The sequence below is a fragment of the Piliocolobus tephrosceles genome, chromosome 17 (genome assembly GCF_002776525.5).
Source record: "Piliocolobus tephrosceles isolate RC106 chromosome 17, ASM277652v3, whole genome shotgun sequence".
NCBI classification, from domain to species: Eukaryota; Metazoa; Chordata; class Mammalia; order Primates; family Cercopithecidae; genus Piliocolobus; species Piliocolobus tephrosceles.
In genome coordinates this window covers 21,983,872-21,994,411 of record NC_045450.1, presented here as the reverse complement: position 1 = coordinate 21,994,411, position 10,540 = coordinate 21,983,872, and the positions used below count along the sequence as shown (strand labels likewise).

Here is a 10,540-nt window from a genome sequence, read left to right as displayed (position 1 = left end):
CCCTATACAAAAATCAACTCAAAATGAATTTTTTTTTTTTTTTTTTTTTTGACACAGAGTCTCACTCTGTTGCCCAGGCTAGAGCGCAGTGACACCATCTAGACTCACTACAACCTCTGCCTCCTGGGTTCAAGTGATTCTCATGGCTCAGCCTCCTGAGTAGCTAGGATTACAAGCATGCGCCACCACACACAACTAATTTTTTTCTATTTTTAGTAAAGATGGGTTTCACCATGTTGGCCAGGCTGGTATTGAACTCCTGCCCTCAAGTGATCCGCCTGCCTCAGCCTCCCAAAGAGTTGGGATTATAGGCGTGAGCCACTGTGCCCGGTCTATAACTCAAAATGAATTGAAGACCTAAATGGAAGGCCTGGGACTATAAACTACTAGAAGAAAACATAGGGGAAATGCTTAAAGACACTGGTCTTGGAAAAGATAAATAAGACTTCAAAAGCAGAGACAACAAAAGCAAACAAATAAATGGGATTATATTAAACTAAAATGATCCTGCACAGCATAGGAAACAATCAACAGAATGAAAATATGGCAGAACATATCTTCAAACTATTCTTTAAAGACAGAATTAATATCCAAAATATATTAATACAAGGAACTCAAACATCTCAACTGCAAAAAAACCCAAACAATCTCATTTTAAAATGGGCAAATGACTTGAATAGACATTTCTCAAAAGACAAACTAATGGCCAACAAATATATATTTTAAAATGTTCACTAAACATCACTAATCAGCCAGGCACAGTGGCTCACACCTTTAATCCCAGCAGTTTGGGAGGCCAAGGCAGGTGGATCACCTGAGGTCAGGAGTTCGAGGCCAGCCTAATGTGGTAAAACCTTGTGTCTACTAAAAATACAAAAAAATTAGCCAGGCGTGGTGGTGTGTGCCTGTAGTCCCAGCAACTCAGGAGGCTGAGATAGAAGAATTGCTTGAACCCGGCAGGCAGAGGTTGCAGTGAGCTGACATCAGGCCACTGCACTCTAGCATGGGCAACGGAGTGGGACTGTCTGAAAAAACAAACAAACAATCACTAATCATCAGGGAAAGGCAAATTAAGACCACAATGAAGTATCGTCTCACTGCAGTTAGGATGCTTATCATAAAGACAAAAAATATCAAACACTAGTTAGGATTTGGAGAAAAGGAAACTCTTATACACTGTTGGTGGGATGTAAACTAGTACAGCCACTATGGAGAACAATATGAAGGTTCTTAAAAAACTACAAATAGGGCCAGGTGTGGTGGCCCACACCTGTAATCCCAGCACTTTGGGAGGCTGAGGCAGGCAGAACACTTGAGGTCAGGAGTTCGAGACCAGCCTGATCGACATGGATAAACACCATCTCTATTAAACATACAAAAACTAGCCAGACATGGTGGTGTGCACCTGTAATCCCAGCTACTCAGGAGATTGAGGCATGAGAATCACTTCAACCAAGGACGTGGAGATTGCAGTGAGCTGAGATCACACCCTGTACTCTAGCCTGGGTGACAGCGAGATTGTCTCAAAAAAAAAAAAAAAGAAAAGAAAAACAAAATCAGCTGGCAATGGTGGTGTATGCCCGTAGTACAAGCTACTTGGAAAGCTGAGGTGGGAGGTTCGCCTGAGCCTGGCCTGGAAGGTCAAGGCTGCAGTGAGCTATGACTGTGCCACTGCACTCTAGCCTGGGCAACAAAGTGAGACCCTGTCTCAAAAAAATTAACAAATAAACAAATAAAATAAAGATTTTTAAAATAAAAATAAATCACAGGAAACCAACTTAAACAATATATATTATTTAGGGATATGTGGAAAATTTGTTTAAATAATAAAGAATTTATAAGACGCAAAATCAGGACAGCAGTTTTCTCTTGGAGGGTGGCAAAAACAGGAATGGGGAGGAACATAAAAATAGTACTTATTGTATACCGATTATGTTCCAATTCTTCAGTTGGGTATACGGTTCACTGGTGTTGATTTAATTTTATGCTTTATCACATATATGTCACATATATTCTTTTGTATACCCAAAATATTGCCAAAGTAAACATCTTTAAAAAGCAAAAGGCAGCCAGGCATGGTGGCTCACGCCTGTAATCCCAGCACTTTGGGAGGCCAAGGTGGGCAGATCACGAGGTCAGGAGATTGAGACCATCCTGGCTAACACGGTGAAACCCCGTCTCTACTAAAAATACAAAAAATTAGCTGGGCATGGTGGCAGGTGCCTGTAGTCCTAGCTACTCGGGAGGCTGAGGCAGGAGAATGGCGTGAAGCTGGCAGGCGGAGCTTGTAGTGAGCCGAGATCGCACCACTGCACTCCAGCCTGGGCGACAGAGCGAGACTCTGTCTCAAAAAAAAAAAACAAAACAAAACAAAAATTAAGTGGGTGTGATGGCAGGAGCCTGTAATCCCAGCTACTCGGGAGGCTGAGGCAGGAGAATCACTTGACGCCAGGAGGTGGAGGTTGCAGTGAGCCAAGATCCTGCCACTGTACTCTGACCTGGGTGACAGAGCAAGATTCTATCTCAAAAAAAAGAACCAACCAAACAAAAAGAAACAGTATGTCTGAGCAGCAATAACCAAATTATATTTCTTTTCCACTTAATTCCTTGGTATGACAGGCTTAATGGAGACTAATTGTCTTCTGAAAATATTTGTGATCTCTTGGTTATAACGAGACTATTTTCCTTCTGGAAGTTAGAGATGTAATATTTATAGAAAAAGTCATTTCAAAATTGAGTGTTCCAGTTGGCAGGAAAACAACTATGAACTTCACTGTTTGTCAAGCTCAAATATACCTTGTGATATTTTCTCTTCCAAGTTTATACTTGTCCCTTTGCTATTGTAATTTATTTGGATTACAAGATTCTCAGTCTTTCAGATTCCACTTTGCATATTTGTCTCATACTTCAATATTTTTTCCAATTGTCACATTCGTTTTAAGAGTTTCAGTTAATAGTGAATTATTAATTTTTACTAAAGAGATAATTTTATAAGTATTACTTTAGTTTCTATCTTCAAATATTTCATTACCTATTACACTTTGTGCCCAGTAGTTTAATGCACATTATAATATCATAAAATAATGTTGGTTCTAGGTACCACTGTATTTTGTTCCTGGCATAAAAGAAAAAAGGTTTTCTGTTGCCTCTTACTGAGCCTTTTTGCATTCAAGAGATCCAACTTAGGCCGGGCACAGTGGCTCACGCCTATAATCCCAGCACTTTGAGAGGCCGAGATGGGTGGATCACTTGAGGGCAGGAGTTCGAGACCAGCCTGGCCAACATGGTGAAACCCTGTCTCTACTAAAAATACAAAATATTAGCCAGGCTTGGTGGCAGGTGCCTGTAATCCCAGCTACTCAGGAGGCTGAGGCAGGAGAACTGGTTGAACCTGGGAGGCGGAGGTTGCAGGGACCTGAGATGGGGCCACTGCACTCCAGCTTGGGCGACAGAGTAAGACTCTGTCTCAAAAAAAAAAAAAAAAAAAAAAAAAAAAGGAGATCCAAGAGAATAAAAAATTTACAAACAAGAGAATTAAAAATGTACAACAATAAATGGGAGATATGGCAACATTTTATCTGCCCTGCTATGGTGATAATTAGCAGAAAGCAAGCTAAGGTTTGCAGCCTGGAGCTGGCTTTGTCCCTTACCTTGCCATTGAGAACGATGTTCTGGCTTCCACACAACACTGACTGGCGACTGACTTTGTTTCCAGATGCCTAAAAGAAAACAACAGAAAACCGGGGAGAGCAAACTTAATAGGTTTCTGGACTACAGGTTTCCATCAAGAAAGCTCACATTTGAGAGAAAAAAACATAAAGTGGGGTGCTGTCCACAATGGAGTGAGTCCAGGATGTCAAAAAAGCAATGATGGATTAGGAAACTATGGCTGAGCGTGGTGGCTCACGCCTGTAATCTCAGCACTTTGAGAGGCTGAGGCAGAGGGATCCCTCGAGGCCAGGAGTTCAAGACCAGCCTGGGCAACATAGTGAGACCCCTCCCCTTCTCTAAAAAAAAATTTTTTTTTAATTAGCCGGGCATGGTGGCGGGTGTCTGTAATCCCAGCTCCTCAGAAGGCTGAGGATGGAGGATCGCTTGAGCCCGGAAGGCTGAGGCTGCAATGAGCTATGATTGTACCACTGCACTCCAGCCTGGGCAATAGAGTGAGACCCTGTCTCAAAAAATAAAAAAAAAAAAGGAAATTAGGGACTCAAGGAATAAACTCAGAATTTGAATGTCTATAGCTTAGTGGCATCAGACAGAGGTGGATTCAAATCCATTCACTTCCGCACTTGGGCTTTACGGCCTTAAAACGAGGATAATGACTTTATGAATATCAGAGTTGTCAGAATGCAAAGAAAACCAAAATAACAATAGTAACGTTAACTGACCACTTGCCCTGTTTCCAAGATTTTATAAACATATCGTATACTGATAATAAAGAACCAAATCGGCAGGCTGCGGTGGCTCACGCCTGTAATCCCAGCATTTTGGGAGGCCGAGGCGGGTCGATTACCTGAGGTCGAGTTAGGGACCAGCCTGGCCAACATGGTGAAACCCCGTCTCTACCAAAAAATACAAAAATTAGCCGGGCGTGGTGGCGGGCGCCTGTAATCCCAGCTATTTGGGAGGCTGAGGCAGGAAAATCGCTTGAACCGGGGAGGCGGAGGTTGCAGTGAGCCGAGATCGCGCCACTGCACTCCGGTCTGGGCGACAGAGAGTCTCCGCCTCCCTCCACCCCTAAAAAAGAACCGAATCGTTTTCGGCGCAAGTTACCACATTACAAAAGGCAATGTAAAAGGGCCCGAAGTCCGAGCTGTAATTCATATGAACAGGATGGGACTTGTCCTATCCTCCTGAAGGCACTTTACCTCTATGAGAAAATCAGGAATAAATACAAAAGGCCTAAACTGGCCATGCGCGGAGTAAACAGCAAAGCCAGACTATACACGGGGCGTCGCTAGATAATCCGGGACTAACGGCCAAAGGGACGGGGTGGGTGGGGTAGGAGCAGATTGGGAACTCCGACCAGGCCTCAAAGGGACGCAGGCTTGAAAAGAGGAGGACAGATATCTGGACCCGCGCACCGTCTCGATGTACTCGGACTTGTTGTAGAGCAGCTCGCCCAACTCCATGGCCGCCGCCTCTTTCCCTCAGTCCCGGATCCTGTCAGAGTCTGTCGGTCAGTCTTTCTGAGATTCCGGCTACTTCCGGCCGCTCCTCCACTTCCGCTCTAGGTGGTCCACAGGGACTCATCGACAGCTCGGTTCTCCTTTAGGCGGCCTCGCTCCACTGCTCGGCCGACTCTGGCTGCGCGTGCGCAGGCCGAACTTTGGATTTAATTGGCCGGAGATTAGGGCGCGCCTGGCCCGCGTGGGTCAGCTGATCGCGCGCTGAGGGTGCGATCCCGGGCTCCCCATTCTTTCTTGGGGCGCCTCCCCGGCCCAGGGCCAACTGGGTCCCGGTGTCGGCGGGCCTGGGGTCGGCGACGGCTGCTCTTTTCGTTCTGTCGCCTGCCCGATGGAAGAGCCTCCCGGGAAGCCCCTCAGCTGTGAGGAGAAGGAAAAGGTACCACGGGTTGCGGGAAGGGCGGATGCAGGACTCTGACCTCGCTTTCCCAGGGTTTTAGGTCTAACACTGTGTCCTCGGCAGTCCGGGAGCAGCAGTATCGTCGGACGCCCCCCCCCCCCCGCTTGGGGCTGAGGGGGCACAAAAAATGAAAATGTGGAAATAGCGTGGTGCTCACGTGGTGGCGTTTCAAGAACAAATCTCATTACAGTAACAGTGCATTGATACAATGTGTAACACTTTATAGATAAGGGTGTATCGACACCGTTGCTCCTCCGCCGTCCCACACCCTCAATCTTCACTTCTCCCGCCGGACCTCCTCAAGTAAATCTTTTAAGTCTGGTACTTCCAGGTCCTTTCGTGTGTTAGTGTGTGTGGTGGAGGAGGGGCGTATCCCTAACCACCAAAAAGGAGTCCTATGTGTATTTTTTATTGAGAAGGGAATGTTCGTAAATGGTAGGATCTGAATGGTTCTGTAGGTTCCGTTTTTCATACCCTTGTTTAGCATTCCTGTCAGGACATGTTTATCTACCTTACTTTCTTTTTTAAGTTCTAGACAGCATGTTGTAGTTTGGAAGTTCCTTTTTTCTTCTTTTTCTTTTCTACTTTTCTTTTTTGAGACGGAGTCTCACTCTGCCACCCATGCTGGGGTGCAGTGGCGCGATCTCGGCTCACTGCAACCTCCGCCTCCCGGGATCAAGCGACTCTCTTGCCTCAGTCTCCCGAGTAGCTGGGATTGCAGGAACCTGCCACTGCGCCTGGCCTTGGACGTGCCCTTGCTTCTTTAGACTCTACTTTACTGATAGACTTTTAGTGTGTTTCCAGCTTGTGCTGATGTTATTCTTATCCTGGCTTATCTTCTGGTGGAGGTGAGAAAGATCATTTATAAGTAAACAAGATAATCTCTAGACATTGATAAGATTGGTGGGAGGCCAGTCTCGGTGGCTCACGCCTGTAATCCCATCCTAGCACTTTGGGAGGCTGGGATGGGCAGATCGTTTGAGCTCAAAGTTTGAGACCAGCCTAGGCAACGTAGTGAAACCCCGTCTCTACTAAAAATATAAAAATTAGCCTGGTGTGGTGACGCCAGCCTGTAGTCCCAGAGGCTCAGGCCTCAGAGGCTGATGTACGAGAATTGCTTGAACCAGGGGACGCTTAGGTTGCAGAGAGCCACCGAGATCGCGCCACTCTACTCCAGGCTGGACGACCGAGTGAGACTCTGTCTCAAAAAAAAAAAAAAAAAGAAAGAAAGAAAGAAAGAAAATTCCAAGTAGCATGTTTTGCACATAGATTGTTTTTTTGTTTTTGTTTTTTGAGACCGAATCTTGCTCTGTCGCCCAGGCTGGAGTGCAGTGAGGCAATCTTAGCTCACTGCAACTTCCGCCTCTCAGGTTCAAGCGATTCTCCTGCCTCAGCCTCCTGAGTAGCTGGGATTACAGACGCCCAACACCGCGCCCAGCTGATTTTTGTATTTTTAGTAGAGATGGGGTTTCTCCATGTTGGCCAGGCTGGTTTCGAACTCCTGACCTCAGGTGATCTGCCTGCCTTGGCCTCCCAAAGTGCTGGCATGACAGGCGTGATCTACTCCACCTGGCCTTTTTTTTTTTTTTTTTTTTTTTTAGACAGAGTCTTGCTCTGTTGCCCAGGCTGGAGTGCAGTGGCACAATCTAGGCCCACCGCAACTTCCACCTCCAGGTTCAAGCAATTCTCCTGCTTCAGCCTCCTACAGGTACCCACCACCACACCCAGCTCATTTTTGTATTTTTAGTAGAGGCAGGGTTTCACCATGTTGGCCATGCTGGTCTCGAACTCCTGACCTCAAATGATCCACCCACCTCGACCTCCCAAAGTGTTGGGATTACAGGTGTGAGCCACCGCTCCCAGCTGAGTAGGTCTTTTTTTTTTTTTAAAGGTATGTATGGAGGATGGAAATCTTGATGTTTTATTGGTTGAAAGATGAGTATAACTAAAAAGTTCCGGACGGGCGCGGTGGCTCAAGCCTGTAATCCCAGCACTTTGGGAGGCCGAGACGGGCGGATCAGGAGGTCAGGAGATCGAGACCACCCTGGCTAACACTGTGAAACCCCGTCTCTACTAAAAAATACAAAAAAACTAGCCGGGCGAGGTGGCGGGCGCCTGTAGTCCCAGCTACTCGGGAGGCTGAGGCAGGAGAATGGTGTAAACCCGGGAGGCGGAGCTTGCAGTGAGCTGAGATCTGGACACTGCACTCCAGCCCGGGCCACAGAGCAAGACTCCGTCTCAAAAAAAAAAAAAAAGTTCCTAAAAAGCAGAAAAACCAGGGCTTTTTCTGCTTTGCTACTGAGATAATCCTTTGAACCAAAGAAGCCAGAGAGACAAGGGAATCTAGATTTTCAGAGAACAGTAATTTGATTCAGCCCAATTCACTTGTTCATTTAATAAATATTTGTTAAATGCCTACTGTGTGCCTGGCTGGAGATTCAGCAGTGATAGCTCCAACCTCACTGGCCTGCATGTTCCTCAAACATACGTAGCCTATTCCACCGCAGAGCTTTTGTATTTGTGGTTCCCTCTGCCTGGGGTACCCTTCTCTCTGATCTTCCCAAAACTAGCTCCTTCCTCATTTGGTCTTAGGCTCAAATGATAGTCCTCAAAAATGCCTCCCTGACCACTGTAACTAAAGTAGTCCCTATCAGTAGGCCAATAACTCTCTTATATCACTCTGTTTATCTGTCTAGTTATTTATTACCTTGTAAAATCATCTTCCCTGTTTTCTTATTTATTATGTGTATCCCTCACTGTATGTAAATTGCATCTAGAATAGCATCTGGAGCACTAATTGACACACAGTGGGTATCACTTATTATTCCAGGTACTAGAGATACCTGGACCATTAACTGATAAATAGAAGATTCATTTGTTGAGTGACTGAGGATGACAGTCCCTGCTACCTTCAAGGATCTGGATGATGGGGAGAAACAGAGAACACAGTGTGAGAATACTGTGGTAAGGAAAGTACAGAGGACTGATAGAGTGTCTAACCTAGATTTGGAGAAGGACCTAGAAGTCTATCCCAGGGAAATGAAAATCTAAGCTAAGGCTTGAGGAGTCAGTAGGAATTGGCAAAGGAAGGAAATGTTCCAGATGATAGGAACAGGTTATACAAAGATCCTGAAATGGTCAAGAGCTTGGTGCTTTTTGAGAACCAAAAGTAGATTGTCATGGACCAGTGCTACTCCCTGCCTCTTGCCAGGGGACCCCACCAAGCACTGTATCCCTTCCCTGTGACTTCACCTTTCTGCTTGCCCAGTATTGTTGGTGTTTTTCTTCTTCCAGTTAAAGGAGAAATTAGCATTCTTGAAAAGGGAATACAGCAAGACACTAGCCCGTCTTCAGGTAAGTGAATCGTGTTCTCAAATTAAGGCGTTACAGTACAAACAATTTAAAAACAGTTTTTGACTCTTTATATAAAGCTTTAAAGAAAACGTATTTCTGGAGCTATTTTTGTTTCCTCTAGCGTGCCCAAAGAGCTGAAAAGGTTAAGCATTCTATTAAGAAAACAGTAGAAGAACAAGATTGTTTGTCCCAGCAGGAGCTCTCACCGCAGCTAAACCACTCAGGTAAACCTAGACCATTCACTTATGCCTGCTTTATTATTCATTTCCTAGGTATATTTTGGCTATTGTTCTTTTTCCCACAGAGTGAAGATAGTGACTAGCAATAGACACTTTAATTTTTATTTAATTTTATTTTTTTGAGACAGAGTCTCACTCTGTCACCCAGGCTGGAATGTAGTGGCATAATCGTGGCTCACTACAACCTCTACCTCCCAGGCTCAAGCAATTCTCATTCCTCAGCCTCCTGAGTAGCTGGGACTACAGGCACGTGCACTACCACGCCTGGCCAATTTTTATATTTTCAGTAGAGACAGGGTTTTGCCATGTTGGCCAGGCTGGTCTCGAACTCCCGGCCTCAGGTGATCTGTCTGCCTAGGCCTCCCAAAGTGCTGGGATACAGGTGTGAGCCACTGTGCCTGGCTGCAATATTATTCTAATTAACATAAAATTCATATGCCACAAAATCTACTCTATAGACTACTTTCAGTTAGACTGTTTATTGTTCTTTTTCCCTCTCAATTTTCAGAAATTATATTTATTGTTTAAATATTAGAAAGGGTTTTTTTTTGTTTTTTTGTTTTTTGTTTTTATTTTGAAACAGAGTCTCACTCTGTCACCCAGGCTGGAGTGCAGTGGCTCAATTGCGGCTCACTGCAGCCTCTGCCTCCCGGGTTCAAGCAAGTCTCCTGCCTCAGCCTTCCGAGTACCTGGGATTACAGGCACACACCGCCACGCCTGGCTAATTTTTGTATTTTTAGTAGAGACAGGGTTTCACCATGTTGGCCAGGATTGTTGTGATCTCCTGACCTCGTGATCTGCCTGCCTCAGCCTTCCAAAGTGCTGTGATTTACGTGAGCTACCATGCCCAGCAAAAGATTTTTTTTTTTTACTTTCAGTATATATGAACAGAGAAAAATTCTAGGTGAAAATATTCTAAAAACAATGGTCAATAAATTCAAGTAATTTATAATAATAAACTTAAGGGTTATTGAAATGGGAGTGTTATTAAAATTACTTGAGCCAAGGGGAAAAATAAAGAAAGAAATACAGGAGATAAAAAATTAGTTGAGATTTAAAAGTTAAGAGAAGAGATTGTGTGATAAAGAATACTCTGTTTGAAAAACATTTTTAGCGCAATGCTATTTGTTTACATGTACTTAAAATGTCATAGATTGTTAGAATTTTAAAAATTAGAACTTTAAAAAATATGTACGGTATGGAGTATGTAGAGTTCCTTTACATACTCCATCAGATAGTAGAAGTAGTCAGCACCTTGAACACCTTGAACCTAAAGGTAACAGTGACCTTACTACTCACAGCCTAACAAACAGATTTATTTCACCTGTAAATTCATCTGCCTGAATGAAGTGTCACTG

General features: G+C 44.6%; 2 protein-coding genes across 8 annotated transcripts in view; one reads left to right on the top strand and one right to left on the bottom strand.

Moving 5' to 3' along the window:
- Positions 1-5,965, bottom strand: part of DCTN5 (dynactin subunit 5) — a 26,243-nt gene extending 20,278 nt beyond the window's left edge. The window contains exons 1-2 of the mRNA XM_023189339.2: positions 5,088-5,965; positions 3,651-3,719 (exon numbers count right to left, since the gene is read on the bottom strand). Of these exons, the coding sequence (XP_023045107.1) occupies positions 3,651-3,719; positions 5,088-5,135 (117 nt within the window). The 5' untranslated portion in view covers positions 5,136-5,965. The remainder of the gene's footprint in view (positions 1-3,650; positions 3,720-5,087) is intronic.
- PALB2 (partner and localizer of BRCA2) overlaps positions 5,321-10,540 on the top strand; it is a 36,812-nt gene continuing 31,592 nt past the window's right edge. For 2 of the 7 annotated variants that reach the window (XM_023189335.3, XM_023189328.3), the window contains exons 1-3: positions 7,803-8,553; positions 8,884-8,943; positions 9,065-9,167. In XM_023189335.3, coding sequence (XP_023045103.1) covers positions 8,482-8,553; positions 8,884-8,943; positions 9,065-9,167 — 235 coding nt within the window. In that variant the 5' untranslated portion in view covers positions 7,803-8,481. Of the gene's footprint in view, positions 5,569-7,801; positions 8,554-8,883; positions 8,944-9,064; positions 9,168-10,540 lie in introns of those variants that run through there. The other 5 variants (XM_023189329.2, XM_023189331.1, XM_023189333.2 and 2 more) reach the window with 5 other exon arrangements.